This window comes from Ranitomeya variabilis, chromosome 1 (assembly GCF_051348905.1).
Source record: "Ranitomeya variabilis isolate aRanVar5 chromosome 1, aRanVar5.hap1, whole genome shotgun sequence".
NCBI classification, from domain to species: domain Eukaryota; kingdom Metazoa; phylum Chordata; class Amphibia; order Anura; family Dendrobatidae; genus Ranitomeya; species Ranitomeya variabilis.
This window is the reverse complement of record NC_135232.1, coordinates 715,622,766-715,641,468: the sequence shown is the minus strand read 5'-3', so window position 1 is coordinate 715,641,468 and position 18,703 is coordinate 715,622,766. Positions and strand designations below refer to the sequence as shown.

Sequence of the window (18,703 nt, the reverse complement as noted above, 5' to 3'; positions counted from 1 at the left end):
CTATATTAATTACTATATCACACTGAAGAGAATGGCGGCCATATTACTATCTCATACTGAAGAGAAGAGCGGCCATATTACTATATCACACTAAAGAGAAGGGTGGCCATATTACTATATACAGTGGGGCAAAAAAGTATTTAGTCAGTCTGCAATAGTGCAAGTTCCACCACTTAAAAAGATGAGAGGCGTCTGTAATTTACATCATAGGTAGACCTCAACTATGGGAGACAAACGGAGAAAAAAAAATCCAGAAAATCACATTTTCTGTTTTTTTATCATTTTATTTGCATATTATGGTGGAAAAAAAGTATTTGGTCAGAAACAAAATTTCATCTCAATACTTTGTAATATATCCTTTGTTGGCAATGACAGAGGTCAAACGTTTTCTGTAAGTCTTCACAAGGTTGCCACACACTGTTGTTGGTATGTTGGCCCATTCCTCCATGCAGATCTCCTCTAGAGCAGTGATGTTTTTGGCTTTTTGCTTGGCAACACGGACTTTCAACTCCCTCCAAAGGTTTTCTATAGGGTTGAGATCTGGAGACTGGCTAGGCCACTCCAGGACCTTGAAATGCTTCTTACGAAGCCACTCCTTCGTTGCCCTGGCGGTGTGCTTTGGATCATTGTCATGTTGAAAGACCCAGCCACGTTTCATCTTCAATGCCCTTGCTGATGGAAGGAGGTTTGCACTCAAAATCTCACGATACATGGCCCCATTCATTCTTTCATGTACCCGGATCAGTCGTCCTGGCCCCTTTGCAGAGAAACAGCCCCAAAGCATGATGTTTCCACCACCATGCTTTACAGTAGGTATGGTGTTGGATGGATGCAACTCAGTATTCTTTTTCCTCCAAACACGACAAGTTGTGTTTCTACCAAACAGTTCCAGTTTGGTTTCATCAGACCATAGGACATTCTCCCAAAACTCCTCTGGATCATCCAAATGCTCTCTAGCAAACTTCAGACGGGCCCGGACATGTACTGGCTTAAGCAGTGGGACACGTCTGGCACTGCAGGATCTGAGTCCATGGTGGCGTAGTGTGTTACTTATGGTAGGCCTTGTTACATTGGTCCCAGCTCTCTGCAGTTCATTCACTAGGTCCCCCCGCGTGGTTCTGGGATTTTTGCTCACCGTTCTTGTGATCATTCTGACCCCACGGGGTGGGATTTTGCGTGGAGCCCCAGATCGAGGGAGATTATCAGTGGTCTTGAATGTCTTCCATTTTCTAATTATTGCTCCCACTGTTGATTTCTTCACTCCAAGCTGGTTGGCTATTGCAGATTCAGTCTTCCCAGCCTGGTGCAGGGCTACAATTTTGTTTCTGGTGTTCTTTGACAGCTCTTTGGTCTTCACCATAGTGGAGTTTGGAGTCAGACTGTTTGAGGGTGTGCACAGGTGTCTTTTTATACTGATAACAAGTTTAAACAGGTGCCATTACTACAGGTAATGAGTGGAGGAAAGAGGAGACTCTTAAAGAAGAAGTTACAGGTCTGTGAGAGACAGAAATCTTGATTGTTTTTTTCTGACCAAATACTTATTTTCCACCATAATATGCAAATAAAATGATAAAAAAACAGAAAATGTGATTTTCTGGATTTTTTTTCTCAGTTTGTCTCCCATAGTTGAGGTCTACCTATGACGTAAATTACAGACGCCTCTCATCTTTTTAAGTGGTGGAACTTGCACTATTGCTGACTGACTAAATACTTTTTTGCCCCACTGTATATTACTATATCATACTGAGGAGCAGGGCGGCCATGTTACTATATATATTCTATATCACACTGAGGAGCACGGCGGCCATATTACCATATATATTACTATATCACACTGAGGAGAAGGACAGCCATATTGCTATATACATTGCTCAAAAAAATAAAGGGAACACTTAAACAACAGAATATAACTCCAATTAAATCAAACTTCTGTGAAATCAAACTGTCCACTTAGGAAGCAACACTGCTTGACAATCAATTTCACATGCTGTTGTGCAAATGGAATAGACAACAGATGGAAATTATTGGCAATTATCAAGACATCCTCAATAAAGGAGTGGTTCTTCAGGTGGGGACCACAGACCACATCTCAGTATGAATGCTTTCTGGCTGATGTTTTAGTCACTTTTGAATGTTGGTTGTGCTTTCACACTCGTGGTAGCATGAGACTGACTCTACAACCCACACAAGTGGCTCAGGTAGTGCAGCTCATCAATGCGAGCTATGGCAAGGTTTGCTGTGTCTGTCAGCATAGTGTCCAGAGGTTGGAGGCGCTACCAGGAGACGTGGAGGGAGGTGTAGGAGGGCAAAAACCCAGCAGCAGCACCGCTACCTCAGCCTTTGTACAAGGAACAGGAGCACTGCCAGAGCCCTGCAAAATGACCTCCAACAGGCCACAAAAGTGCATGTGTCTGCACAAACGGTTAGAAACCGACTCTGTGAGGATGGTCTGAGTGCTAGACGTCCACAGATGGGGGTTGTGCTCACAGCCTAACACCGTGCAAGACGCTTGGCATTTGCCACAGAACACAAGGAATGGCTAATTCACCACTGGCGCCCTGTGCTCTTCACAGATGAAAGCAGGTTCACACAGAGCACATGTGACAGAGTCTGAAGACGCCATGGATAGCGATGTGCTGCCTGCACCATCCTTCAGCATGACCGATTTGGCAGTGGGTGAGTAATAGTGTGGGGTGGCATTTCTTTTGAGGACCGTACAGCCCTCCATGTGCTCGCCAGAGGTAGCCTGACTGCCATTAAGTACCGAGATGAGATCCTCAGACCCCTTGTGAGACCATATGCTGGTGCGGTTGGCCCTGGATTCCTCTTAATGCAGGACAATGCCAGACCTCATGTGGCTGGAGTGTGTCAGCAGTTCCTGCAAGATGAAGGCATTGAATCTATGGACTGGCCCGCCCGTTCCCCAGACGTGAATGCGATTGAACACATCTGGGACATCATGTCTCGCACCATCCACCAACGTCACGTTGCACCACAGACTGTCCAGGAGTTGGCGGATGCTTTAGTCCAGGTCTGGGAGGAGATCCCTCAGGAGACCATCCGCTGCCTCATCAGGAGCATGCCCAGGCGTTGTAGGGAGATCATGCAGGCACGTGGAGGCCACACACACTACAGAGCATAATTTCCTTGTCTCGAGGCATTTCCACTGAAGTTGGATCAGCCTGTAGCTTCAGTTTCCACTTTGATTTTGAGCATCATTCCAACTCCAGACCTCCATGGGATATTAGTTGTGATTTACGTTGATCATTTTTAGGTTTTATTGTTCTCAACACATTCCACTATGTAATGAATAAAGATTTACAACTGGAATATTTCATTCAGCGATATCTAGGATGTGGGATTTTAGTGTTCCCTTTATTTTTTTGAGCAGTGTACATTACTACATCATACTGAGGAGCAGGGCGGCCATGTTACTAAATCACACTGAGGAGAAAGTTGGCCCTATTACTATATTACACTGAGGAGAAGGGCAGCCATATTACTATATATATTACACTGAGAAGGGTGGCCATATTACTACACTGCACAAAAAAATAAAGCGAACACTAAAATCCCACATCCTTCCTGTTTGTGGCACATTAGTATATGGGAGGGGGAAAACTTTTCAGGATGGGTGGTGACCATGGCGGCCATTTTGAAGTCGGCCATTTTGGATCCGACTTCAATGGGAAGAAGGTCATATGACACATCAACCTTGAGAATTTCATAAGAAAAACAGTGGGTGTGCTTGGTTTTAACGCAACTTTATTCTTTCATGAGTTATTTACAAGTTTATGACCACTTATAAAATATGTTCAAAGTGCTGCCCATTGTGTTGGATTGTCAATGCAACCATCTTCTCCCACCCTTGACACACTGATAGCAACATCGCAGAAGAAATGATAGCACAGGGTTCCAGTATTCGTTGTTTCAGATGCTGCACATCTCTTCACATCATAGACAATTGCCTTCAGATGACCCCCAAAGATAAAAGTCTAAGGGGGTCAGATCGGGAGACCTTGGTGGCCATTCAACTGGCCCATGATGACCAATCCACTTTCCAGGTAACTATTCATGTAGGAATGCTCGGACCTGACACCCAAGTTGGTGCACCACCACATTATGGGTGTCAGGTCCAAGCATTCCTACATGAACAGTTTCCTGGAAAGTGGATTGGCCGCCAAGGTCTCCCAATCTGACCCCCTTAAGGGTACTGTCACACAGTGGCACTTTGGTCGCTACAACGGCACGATCCGTGACGTTCCAGCGATAGAGTTACGATATCGCTGTGTCTGACATGCTACTGCGATCAAGGACCCAGCTGAGTATCGTACGTCGTAGCAGATCGTTTGAAACTTTATTTCGTCGTCAAGTGTCCCGCTGTGGCGGCATGATCGCAGCGTGTAACAAAGGTGTGCACGATATTCCCAATGTCCCGTATGACTTCTACATCGCAACTACGTCATGAAATTATCGCTCCAGCGCCATGCATTGCAAAGTGTGACCGCAGTCTATGACGCTGGAGCGATAATCAAGCGACGCTGCAACGTCACGGATCGTGCCGTCGGAGCGATCAAAGTGCCACTGTGTGACAGTACAGGCCCCGTCTCACATAGCGAGATCGCTGCTGAGTCACAAGTTTTGTGACGCAACAGTGACCTCAGTAGCGATCTCGCTATGTGTGACACGTACCAGCGACCAGGCCCCTGCTGTGAGATCGCTGGTCGTGTCGGAATGGCCTGGACCTTTTTTTGGTCGTTGAGGTCCCGCTGACATCGCTGAATCGGTGTGTGTGACACCGATCCAGCGATGTCTTCACTGGTAACCAGGGTAAACATCGGGTTACTAAGCGCAGGGCCGCGCTTAGTAACCCGATGTTTACCCTGGTTACCAGCGTAAATGTAAAAAAAAACAAACACTACATACTCACCATCTGTTGCCCGTCAGGTCCCTTGGCGTTTGCTTCCTGCTCTGACTGCCGCCGTAAAGTGAGAGCACAGCAGTGACGTCACCGCTGCGCTCTGCTCTCACTGTACGGCGGCTCAGTCAGAGCAGGAAGCAGAAGGCAAGGGACCTGACGGGCAACAGATGGTGAGTATGTAGTGTTTGTTTTTTTTGGTAACCAGGGTAAACATCGGGTTACTAAGCGCGGCCCTGCGCTTAGTAACCCGATGTTTACCCTGGTTACCCGGGTGCTGCAGGGGGACTTCGGCATCGTTGAAGACAGTTTCAACGATGCCAAAGTCGTTCCCCTGATCGTTGGTCGCTGGAGAGAGCTGTCTGTGTGACAGCTCCCCAGCGACCACACAGCGACAAAACAGCGACGCTGCAGCGATCAGCATCGTTGTCTGTATCGCTGCAGCGTCGCTGTGTGTGACGGGGCCTTACCTTTTGACTTTTATCTTTGGGGTCATCTGAAGGCAATTGTCTATGCTGTGAAGATGCGAGATGTGCAGCATCTGAAACAATGGACACTGGAAGCCTGTGCTAGCATTTCTTTTGTGGTGTTGCTATCAGTGTGTCAAGAGTGGGAGAAGATTTTAGTAGTTTATAAGTAGTTATAAACTTGTAAATAACTCATGAAAGAATAAAGTTACATTAAAACCAAGCACACCAATGTTTTTCTTGTGAAATTCTCAATAAAAGTTTGATGTGTCATATGACCCTCTTCCCATTGAAAAAAATATAGTTGGATCCAAAATGGCAGACTTCAAAATAGCCGCCATGGTCACCACCGATCTTGAAAAGTATATATATATATACATATATATACACACACACACATACATACATATATACAATGTGCCACAAACAGGAAGTTTGATATTACCAACCACTCCCATTTTATTTAGGTGCATCCATATAAATGGCCCACCCTGTATATTACTACATCACACTGAGGAGAAGGGCGGCCATAATACTACATCACACTGAGGAGCAGGGAGGCCATATTTCTCTCTCTATATATATATATTACACTGAGATGGCCGGCCATATTTCTATATATATTACTACATCACACAGAGATGGGTGGCCATATTACTGTATCACACTGAGGAGAAGAGTGACCATTTTACTATATATATATATATATATATATATATATATATATATATATATATTTTTACACTGAGGAGAAGGGTGGCCTTATTACTATATCATCACACAGGGGAAGGGCGGAGGTAATATCACACTGAGGAGCAGGGTGGCTATATTACTATATACAGTTAGGTCCATATATATTTGGACAGAGACATTTTTCTAATTTTTGTTATAGACATTGCCACAATGAATTTTAAACAAAAGAATTCAGATGCAGTTGAAGTATTCAGTATTCAGAGCCATACTGTTTGCTCAGATCCAGCCAAATGCAGCCAAACTGATTGGTCATCGTTTCATACTACAGATGGACAATGACCCAAAACATAAAGCCAAAGCAACCCAGGAGCTTATTAAAGCAAAGAAGTGGAATATTCTTGAATGGCCAAGTCAGTCACCTGATCTCAACCCAATTGAGCATGCATTTCACTTGTTAACCCCTTCCCGACATGTGACGGTATAGTACGTCACATGTCGGGACCCCCGCTTTGATGTGCGCTCCGGCGGTGAGCGCACATCAAAGCCGGGACATGTCAGCTGTTTTGAACAGCTGACATGAGCCCGCAATAGGCGCGAGCAGAATCGCGATCTGCGCGCGCCTATTAACTAGTTAAATGCCGCTGTCAAACGCAGACAGCGGCATTTAACTACCGCATCCGGCCGTGCGGCCGGATATGAGCGCATCGCCGACCCCCGTCACATGATCGGGGGTCGGTGATGCTCCTCCATTGTAACCATAGAGGTCCTTGAGACCTCTATGGTTACTGATTGCCGGTGGCTGTGAGCGCCCCCCTGTGGTCGGCGCTCACAGCACACCTGCAAATCTGCTGTGTAGCAGCGATCTTATGATCACTGCTGCATAGCAGAGCCGATCGGGCTGTGCCTGCTTCTAGCCTCCCATGGAGGCTATAGAAGCATGGCAAAAGTAAAAAAAAAAAGTTTTTAAAAATGTGAAAAAAATAAAAAAAATATAAAAGTTTAAATCACCCCCCTTTCGCCCCAATCAAAATAAATCAATTAAAAAAACCCCCAACCTACACATATTTGGTATCGCCGCGTTCAGAATCGCCCGATCTATCAATAAAAAAAAAGTATTAACCTGATCGCTAAATGGCGTAATGAGAAAAAAATTCGAAACGCCAGATTTACGTTTTTTTGGTCGCCACGACATTGCATTAAAATGCAATAACGGGCGATCAAAAGAACGTATCTGCACCAAAATGCTATCATTAAAAACGCCAGCTCGGCACGCAAAAAATAAGCCCTCACCTGACCCCAGATCACGAAAAATGGAGACGCTACGAGTATCGGAAAATGGCGCAATTTTGTTTTGTTTTGTTTTTTGCAAAGTTTGGATTTTTTTTTCACCACTAAGGTGAAAAATAACCTAGTCATGTTAGGTGTCTATGAACTCGTAGTGACCTGGAGAATCATAATGGCAGGTCAGTTTTAGCATTTAGTGAACCTAGCAAAATAGGCAAGCAAAAAACAAGTGTGGGATTGCACTTTTTTTGCAATTTCACTGCACTTGGAATTTTTTTCCCGTTTTCTAGTACACGACATGCTAAAACCAATGATGTCGTTCAAAAGTACAACTCCTCCCGCAAAAAATAAGCCCTCACATGGCCAAATTGACGGAAAAATAAAAAAGTTATGGCTCTGGGAAGGAGGGGAGCGAAAAACGAAAACGGAAAAAGCTCCGGGGGTGAAGGGATTAAAGACTAAACTTCAGACAGAAAGGCCCACAAACAAACAGCAACTGAAAATCACTGCAGTGAAGGCCTGGCCGAGCATCAAAAAGGAGGAAACACAGCGTCTGGTGATGTCCATGAGTTCAAGACTTCAGGCAGTCATTGCCAACAAAGGGTTTTCAACCAAGTACTAAAAATGAACATTTTATTTACAATTATTGAATCTGTCCAATTACTTTTGGTCCCTTTAAAAACAGGGTGGCACATGTTAAGGATCTGAAACTCCTAAACCCTTCATCCAATTTTAACCCCTTCACCCCCAAGGGTGGTTTGCACGTTAATGACCGGGCCAATTTTTACAATTCTGACCACTGTCCCTTTATGAGGCTATAACTCTGGAACGCTTTGACGGATCTTGGCGATTCTGACATTGTTTTCTCGTGACATATTGTACTTCATGTTAGTGGTAAAATTTATTCGATATAACTTGCGTTTATTTGTGAAAAAAATGGAAATTTGGCGAAAATTTTGAAAATTTTGCAATTTTCCAACTTTGAATTTTTATGCCCTTAAATCACAGACATATGTCACGCAAAATACTTAATAAGTAACATTTCCCACATGTCTACTTTACATCAGTACAATTTTGGAACCAAAATTTTTTTTTGTGACGGAGTTATAAGGGTTAAAAGTTGACCAGCAATTTCTCATTTTTACAACACCATTTTTTTTTTAGGGACCACATCTCATTTGAAGTCATTTTGAGGGGTCTATATGATAGAAAATACTCAAGTGTGACACCATTCTAAAAACTGCACCCCTCAAGGTGCTCAAAACCACATTCAAGAAGTTTATTAACCCTTCAGGTGTTTCACAGGAATTTTTGGAATGTTTAAATAAAAATGAACATTTAACTTTTTTTCACACACAATTTATTTCAGCTCCAATTTGTTTTATTTTACCAAGGGTAACAGGAGAAAATGGACCCCCAAAGTTGTTGTACAATTTGTCCTGAGTACGCTGATACCCCATATGTGAGGGTAAACCACTGTTTGGGCGTATGGCAGAGCTCGGAAGGAAAGGAGCGCCATTTGACTTTTCAATGCAAAATTGACTGGAATTGAGATGGGACGCCATGTTGCGCTTGGAGAGCCCCTGATGTGCCTAAACACTGAAACCCCCTACAAGTGACACCATTTTGGAAAGTAGACCCCCTAAGGAACTTATCTTGATGTGTGGTGAGCACTTTGACCCACCAAGTGCTTCACAGAAGTTTATAATGCAGAGCCGTAAAAATAAAAAATCATATTTTTTCACAAAAATGATCTTTTTGCCCCCAATTTTTTTATTTTCCCAAGGGTAAGAGAAGAAATTGGACCCCAAAAAATGTTGTGCAATTTGTCCTGAGTACGCTGATACCCCATATGTGGGTGTAAACCATTGTTTGGGCGCATGGCAGAGCTTGGAAGGGAAGGAGCGCCATTTGACTTTTCAATGCAAAATTGACTGGAATTGAGATGGGACGCCATGTTGCGTTTGGAGAGCCCCTGATGTGCCTAAACATTGAAACTCCCTACAAGTGACACCATTTTGGAAAGTAGACCCCCTAAGGAACTTATCTAGATGTGTGGTGAGCACTTTGACCCACCAAGTGCTTCACAGAAGTTTATAATGCAGAGCCGTAAAAATAAAAAATCATATTTTTTCACAAAAATGATCTTTTTGCCCCCAATTTTTTATTTTCCCAAGGGTAAGAGAAGAAATTGGACCCCAAAAAATGTTGTGCAATTTGTCCTGAGTACGATGATACCCCATATGTGGGTGTAAACCATTGTTTGGCGCATGGCAGAGCTTGGAAGGGAAGGAGCGCCATTTGACTTTTCAATGCAAAATTGACTGGAATTGAGATGGGACGCCATGTTGCGTTTGGAGAGCCCCTGATGTGCCTAAACATTGAAACTCCCTACAAGTGACACCATTTTGGAAAGTAGACCCCCTAGGGAACTTATCTAGATGTGTTTTGAGAGCTTTGAACCCCCAAGTGTTTCACTACAGATTATAACGCAGAGCCGTGAAAATAATTTTTATTTTTTTTCTCAAAAATGATTTTTTAGCACCCAGCTTTGTATTTTTACAAGGGTAACAGAATAAATTGGACCCCAAAATTTGTTTTCCAATTTGTCCTGAGTACGCTGATATCCCATATGTGGGGGGGAACCACTGTTTGGGCGCATGACAGAGCTCGGAAGGGAAGGAGCGCCATTTGGAATGCAGACTTAAATGGATTGGTCAGCAGCCGTCACGTTGCATTTGCAGAGCCCCTGATGTACCCAAACAGTACAAACCCCCCACAAGTGACCCCATATTGGAAACTAGACCTCCCAAGGAACTTATCTAGATGTGTTTTGAGAACTTTGAACCCCCAAGTGTTTCACTAAAGTTTATAGCGCAAAGCCGTGAAAATAAAAATTCTTTTTTTTTTTCACAAAAATGATTTTTTAGCCCCCAGTTTTGTATTTTCACAAGGGTAACAGGATAAATTAGACCCCAAAAGTTGTTGTCCAATTTGTCCTGAGTACGCTGATACCCCATATGTGGGGGGGAACCACTGTTTGGGTGCATGACAGAGCTCGGAAGGGAAGGAGCGCCATTTGGAATGCAGCCTTAAATGGATTGGTCTGCAGGCGTCACGTTGCATTTGCAGAGCCCCTGATGTACCCAAACAGTACAAACCCCCCACAAGTGACCCCATATTGGAAACTAGACCTCCAAAGGAACTTATCTAGATGTGTTGTGAGAACTTTGAACCCCCAAGTGTTTCACTACAGTTTATAACGCAGAGCCGTGAAAATAAAACATCTTTTTTTTCCCACAAAAATGATTTTTAGCCCCCCAAATTTTTATTTTCCTAAGGATAACAAGAGAACTTGGACCCCAGAAGTTGTTGTTCAATTTGTCCCGAGTACGCTGATAACACATATGTTGGGGTAAACCCCTTTTTGGGCGCACGGGAGAGCTCGGAAGGGAAGGAGCACTGTTTTACTTTTTCAACGCAGAATTGGCTGGAATTGAGATTGGACGCCATGTCGCGCTTGGAGAGCCCCTGATGTGCCTGGACAGTGGAAACTCCCCAATTCTACCTGAAACCCTAACCCAAACACACCCCTAACCCTAATCCCAACGGTAACCCTAACCACACCCCTAGCCCTGACACACCCATAATTCTAATCCCAACCCTAATCCAAACGTAAATGTAATCCAAACCCTAACCCTAACTTTAGCCCCAACCCTAACTTTAGCCCCAACCCTAACTTTACCTCCAACCCTAGCCCTAACCCTACCCCTAACTCTAACCCTAAACGTGACTGAAATACGTGGCACTGAAATACGTGGCACTGAAATACGTGGCACTGAAATACGTGGCACTGAAATACGTGATACGTGGCACTTAAATACGTGGCACTGAAACACGTGGCACTGAAATACGTGATACGTGGCACTGAAATACGTGGCACTGAAATACGTGGCACTGAAATACGTGGCACTGAAATATGTGGCACTGAAATACGTGGTACTAAAATATGTGGCACTGAAATACGTGATACGTGGCACTGAAATACGTGATACGTGGCACTGAAATACGTGATACGTGGCACTGAAATACGTGGCACTGAAACACGTGGCACTGAAATACGTGGCACTGAAATACGTGGCACTGAAATACGTGGCACTGAAATACGTGGCACTGAAACACGTGGCACTGAAATACGTGATACGTGGCACTGAAATACGTGGCACTGAAATACGTGGCACTGAAATACGTGGCACTGAAATACGTGGCACTGAAATACGTGGCACTGAAATACGTGGCACTGAAATACGTGGCACTGAAATACGTGGCACTGAAATACGTGGCACTGAAATACGTGCAACTGAAATACGTGCAACTGAAATACGTGGTACTAAAATATGTGGCACTGAAATACGTGATACGTGGCTCTGAAATACGTGATACGTGGCACTGAAATACGTGATACGTGGCACTGAAATACGTGATACGTGGCACTGAAATACGTGGCACTGAAATACGTGGCACTGAAATACGTGGCACTATGACTGTCAGAAAATGTTCATTAAACGGTTAGGGGTGAGGTTAGGGGTAGAGTTAGGGTTAGGGTTTGGATCCCTTTATCACCTTCATGGTGGTGGGTGGCTTTTCAGTGTGTTTTCTGTTTTTTTTCGATAAAAATGCATGCGTTTTTAACGCAAGCAAACGCATGTGCTTAAAAACGCAAGAAAATACTGCAGGTTGTATTTCTGAAAATGAACACATGCAGAAAAAAACCGCATGCGTTTGAAAACGCGACCAAACGCGTACAAAAAAACCGCATGCGTTTTCAATGTTAAATATAGGGAAAAAACGCATGCATTTTTTTGTGCAAAAAACGCTGCAGACAAAAACGCAAGTGTGAAACCAGCGACGCTTTTTATAGCAAAAAAGTTTTTGCGTCTCCAGATTTTGAGACCTATAATTTTTCCACATTTTGCTCCACAGAGTCATGTGAGGTCTTGTTTTTTGCGGGACGAGTTGACGTTTTTATTGGTAACATTTTCGGACACGTGACCGTTTTTGATCGCTTTTTATTCCGATTTTTGTGAGGCAGAATGACCAAAAACCAGCTATTCATGAATTTCTTTTGGGGGAGGCGTTTATACTGTTCCGCGTTTGGTAAAATTGATAAAGCAGTTTTATTCGTCGGGTCAGTATGATTACAGCGATATCTCATTTATATCATTTTTTTATGTTTTGGCGCTTTTATACGATAAAAACTAAAATATAGAAAAAATAATTATTTTGGTATCGCTTTATTCTCAGGACTATAACTTTTTTATTTTTTTGCTGATGATGCTGTATGGCGGCTTGTTTTTTGCGGGACAAGATGACGTTTTCAGCGGTACCATGGATATTTATATCACTCTTTTTGATCGCGTGTTATTCCACTTTTTGTTCGGCGGTATGGTAATAAAGCGTTGTTTTTTGCCTCGTTTTTTTTTTTTTTTCTTACGGTGTTTACTGAAGGGGTTAACTAGTGGGGCAGTTTTATAGGTTGGGTCGTTACGGACGCGGCGATACTAAATATGTGTACTTTTATTGTTTTGTTTTTTTTATTTAGATAAAGAAATGTATTTATGGGAATAATATATATATTTTTTTTATTATTTATTTAGGAATTTTTTTTTTTTTTTTTTTACACATGAGGAAAATTTTTTTTTTTACTTTTTTACTTTGTCCCAGGGGGGGACATCACAGATCATTGATCTGGCAGTGTGCACAGCACTCTGCCAGATCGACGATCTGCTGTGCAGGGCTGCAGGCTTACCAAGTGTCTGCTCTGAGCAGACACTCGGTAAGCCACCTCCTTCCCTGCAGGACCCGGATGCCGCGGCCATCTTGGATCCGGGACCTGCAGCCAGGAAGGAGGTAGGAGACCCTCGCAGCAACGCGATCACATCGCGTTGCTCCGGGGGTCTCAGGGAAGCCCGCAGGGAGCCCCCTCCCTGCGCGATGCTTCCCTATACTGCCGGTACACTGCGATCATGTTTGATCGCGGTGTGCCGGGGGTTAATGTGCCGGGGGCGGTCCATGACCGCTCCTGGCACATAGTGCCGGATGTCAGCTGCGATATGCAGCTGACACCCGGCCGCGATCGGCCGCGCTCCCCCCGTGAGCGCCGCTGATCGGTGATGACGTACTATCCCGTCGGCGGTCATACGGGCCCACCCCACCTCGACGGGATAGTACGTCTGATGTCAGGAAGGGGTTAATGTGGATACCCTCAAATGAAAGCTGAAAGTCTGAACTTCAACTGCATCTGAATTGTTTTGTTTAAAATTCATTGTGGTAATGTCTATAACCAAAATTAGAAAAATGTTGTCTCTGTCCAAATATATATGGACCTAACTGTATATTACTATATCACCACTGAGGAGAAGGACGGCCATATAACTATATATATATATATAACTATATCACACTGAGGAGAAGGGCGGCCATATTACTATATATATTACTATATCACACTGAGGAGAAAGGCGGCCATATTACTATATATATTACTATATCACACTGAGGAGAAGGGCGGCCATATTACTATATATATTACTATATCACACTGAGGAGAAGGGCGGCCATATTACTATATATATTACTATATCACACTGAGGAGAAGGGCGGCCATATTACTATATATATTACTATATCACACTGAGGAGAAGGGCGGCCATATTACTATATATATTACTATATCACACTGAGAAGGGCGGCCATATTACTATATATATATTACTATATCACACTGAGGAGAAGGGCGACCATATTACTATATATATTACTATATCACACTGAGGAGCAGGGTGGCCATATTACTATATATATTACTATATCACACTGAGGAGAAGGGCGACCATATTACTATATATATTCTATATCACACTGAGGAGAAGGGCGACCATATTACTATATATATTACTATATCACACTGAGGAGCAGGGTGGCCATATTACTATATATATTACTATATCACACTGAGGAGAAGGGCGACCATATTACTATATATATTCTATATCACACTGAGGAGAAGGGTGGCCATATTACTATATCACACTGAGAAGAAGGACGGTTATATTACTATATCACACTGAGGAGCAGGGCGGCCATATTACTATATATATTACTATATCACACTGAGGAGAAGGACGGCCATATAACTATATATATATATACAGTGGGGCAAAAAAGTATTTACCGTATTTTCCGGCGTATAAGACGACTTTTTAACCCCTGAAAATCTTCTTAAAAGTCGGGGGTCGTCTTATACGCCGGGTATTGCCTTGTACGCCGGGTGTATATGGTGGGGGGGGAGTGGTCCTGATGACGGCGAGGGGGCGTCTCACAGGAAAGTGAGTATCCCCCATTACCTCATCATAGCGCTGCAGCGTGGGGTCTCTGTGCCGGGAGCGGCGGCTGCTGTGCTGTGGGGCGGCGGCTCCTCTTCTGCAGTGTGGGGCCTCTGGTGCTGTGGGGCGGTGGCGGCGGCGGATCTTCATGCAGTCGGGGCTCCTCCGGCATCGCAAAGCTCGGAGGCCCCGCTGGCAGCTCCATCGGTACAATGCGGTGGCCTCCGGGAAAATGGCCGCTGCTCAGATTCAGATCTCGTGTCCCGAGATCTCGGGACGAGATCTGAATCTGAGCATGTGCCGCCCCCAGCGGCCATTTTCCCGGAGGCCACCGCATCGCACCTATTGAGCTGCCTCCGGGAAAATGGCCGCTGCTCAGATTCAGATCTCGTCTCACGAGATCTGAATCTGAGCAGCGGCCATTTTCCCGGAGGCCACCGCATTGTACCGATGGAGCTGCCAGCGGGGCCTCCGAGCTTTGCGATGCCGGAGGAGCCCCGACTGCATGAAGATACGCCGCCGCCGCCGCCCCACAGCACCAGAGGCCCCACACTGCAGAAGAGGAGCCGCCGCCCCACAGCACAGCAGCCGCCGCTCCCAGCACAGAGACCCCACGCTGCAGCGCTACGATGAGGTAATGGGGGATACTCACTTTCCTGTGAGACGCCCCCTCGTCGTCATCAGGACCACTCCCCCCCCCCAAAAGGCACATATTTACCGGCCCTATAAGACGACATAGGGTGTATAAGAAGACCCCCGACTTTTAAGAAGATTTTATATTTGAACTGGTAAAGTTGGGGGGTCGTCTTATACGCCCAGTCGTCTTATACGCCGGAAAATACGGTAGTCAGTCAGCAATAGTGCAAGTTCCACCACTTAAAAAGATGAGAGGCGTCTGTAATTTACATCATAGGTAGACCTCAACTATGGGAGACAAACTGAGAAAAAAAAAATCCAGAAAATCACATTGTCTGTTTTTTTATCATTTTATTTGCATATTATGGTGGAAAATAAGTATTTGGTCAGAAACAGAAGGGAGAAGGGAGGCCATATTACTATATCACACTGAGGAGAAGGAAGGTTATATTACTATATCACATGGAGGAGCAGGGTGGCTATATTACTATATCACCACTGAGGAGAATGGCAGCCGTATTACTGTATATTTTAATATATCACACTGAGGAGAAGTGCGGCTATATTACTATATATATATATATATATATATATATATATATATATATATATATATATATATATATATATATATAATATTACTGTATCACAGAGGAGAAGGGCGGCCATTTTACTATATATATTACTATATCACACTGAGGAGAAGGACGGTCATTACTATATATATATAACTATATCATCACTGAGGAGATTAGCCATATTACTATATCACACTGAGGAGAAGGATGATTATATTACTGTATCACACTGAGAAGGGTGGCCTTATTACTATATCATCACGGAGGAGCAGGGCGGCCATATTACTATATATATAACTATATCATCACTGAGAAAAGGGCGGCCATATTACTATATAACACTGAGGAGAAGGGCAGACATTACTAAATATATATATATATTACTATATCATCACTGAGGAGAAGGGCGGCCATATTACTATATAACACTGAGAACTTATTCTCAAAGATGGAAAAAAAATAAGTGATGAGAAAATTCACATTAGTCGCTTACAATTCTGTAAAGAGAAATTCTCTGGAAATGTTCTGTGACTTCTCATATTCAGGATTCTTCTGGACGACGACACTGGAGACGATCAGTAATAACTTTGTCATCACAGACACTGAAGGCCGGATCATTTTGAACACTGGGCATAAGTACAGAGCCCAAAGCCAGGCCATACAGCACAGCACCTGGTGCCAGGCTACGTATACAGTACAGCACCTGGTGCCAGGCTACGTATACAGTACAGCACCTGGTGCCAGGCTACGTATACAGTACAGCACCTGGTGCCAGGCTACGTATACAGTACAGCACCTGGTGCCAGGCCACGTATACAGTACAGCACCTGGTTCCTGTCTATGTATACAGTACAGCGCCTGGTACCAGGCCACATATACAGTACAGCACCTGGTGCCAGGCTACATATACAGTACAGTGCCTGGTGCCAGGCTATATATACTGTACAGCACCTTGTGCCAGGTCACATATACAGCACAGCACCTGGTGCCAGGCTACATATACAGTACAGTGCCTGGTGCCAGGCTATGTATACTGTACAGCACCTTGTGCCAGGTCACATATACAGCACAGCACCTGGTGCCAGGCTACATATACAGTGCAGCATCTGGTGCCAGACAACATATACAGTATAGCATCTGGTGCCAACAACGTATACAGTGCAGCATCTGGTGCCCAACAACGTATACAGTGCAGCATCTGGTGCCAGACAACGTATACAGTACAGCACCTGGTGCCAGTCTGTTTTCATAGTTCAGAGCCCAGTGTGAGCCTCTCACCTGGTGAAAAGCACGGTGCCATAATGGATCTGGTTCTGGTTCACTATTCGCCAGGTGTCTCGGATCAGCTCTTTCTGGGTTTCTGACAGCAGCTCGACATCCATGCTGATGGGTCTCTTTAGTGTCTTCTTAAGTGGCAGTGCCAGTGTGCGGCTGGGTTACAGAGGGCACAGGAGCGGAGGCATGCTGAGTATGTGCTGGAGTTGCCGATCTGTGGCTCCTTCAAGATTTCCAGCATTTAAAGCTTCTCATTGCTCCCTGCTCCCTCCCACACGGCATCTTAAAGACACAGCGCTCTGATCAGTGATTATAGACCCTTCCAAAAGAATCACGTCCTCAGTGCTGAGCAACCCAGAGCCAGCTGTGGGCTCCCCAACAGATGGAGCGGCTATAGCAGTGATGACTAGCTGGGGGTCCGGGTACTCAGGACTGGCAGAACACTGCTCAGAGGGATTCCTCCTCAGCACATAATTACTCTGCCCACATTCAGGCATGTTATGTGCGCAGGTGGTGCAGAACAGGGGCAGCAGAGGGCAGGATGGCGGTGCGGCAGATGATGGGATTCAAAGACGAGGTGTCCGGAAAGGAGCACACATCCGATGTAGGAACTGATTTATTATAATTAGCAGACGTCAAAGTCCAGTCAGTGGCACAGATTAATGGGCTGTCGCCTGGGCTTCTGATTCATGCTAGAAATGACACCACCTTCACCAGCCCCATTCATAGCACCACTCATAGCGCCAACCCTGCCGATGCCGTCTACACCAACGCCATTTATATAGCCAACCCCCCAGCCCCACTCACAGCAACAATCGCCCAGCGCCACTCATAGCACCAACCCTGCTGGCACCACTTACACCAACGCCATTAATAGCACCACCCGCCCAGCGCTATTCATAGCACCAACCCTGCCGGCGCCACTTACATCAGCGCCACACATAGTGCCAACCGTCCAGCACCACTCTTAATGCCAACCCCAACAGGAAAACTCAGTCCAGTGGCACCATGGGCCATGCTGCCACCTGTGGAGGATGTGGAAGAACTGCGATAAGACACACCATCATCTCTAGAAGGTTTGCAGCAGCCGATCCTTTTGACACTGGCCGCTACCTCTGCGTCAGGTCGTGGCCATGCTCCACTGAAGGATTGATGGATGATTTATCTCAAGGTTCAGCTTTTGGCAAAAAGATTTCGGAAAAAAAACAAAAAGCCCTGTGCTCATCTCGCCCCATCACTAGAGGATGCAGCTGGGAAGTGTGACGAGCCGGAAAGTACTGCAGGGATCATCCCCCCAGGCATAAGGAGACAATACTGTGAGCTCACAGGTGAAGGAAGGTCTTCTGCCACCAAAGGAACGGTTTATAGGTGGAGGAGTAATATCAGGGTGGGGTTTATAGGAGGAGTAATATCAGGGCGGTGTTCATATGCGGAGGAGTCATATCAGGGCAGGAGATCTAGGGGAGT

The 18,703-nt window shown here is 44.9% G+C and overlaps 1 protein-coding gene across 1 annotated transcript in view; it reads right to left on the bottom strand.

Annotated features, from left to right (window-relative positions):
- Nucleotides 1–17,478, bottom strand: part of NGB (neuroglobin) — a 35,346-nt gene extending 17,868 nt beyond the window's left edge. Inside the window, exon 1 of the mRNA XM_077267518.1 lies at nucleotides 17,240–17,478. Coding sequence (XP_077123633.1) covers nucleotides 17,240–17,343 — 104 coding nt within the window. The 5' untranslated portion in view covers nucleotides 17,344–17,478. The remainder of the gene's footprint in view (nucleotides 1–17,239) is intronic.
- Nucleotides 17,479–18,703: the final 1,225 nt, after the last annotated feature.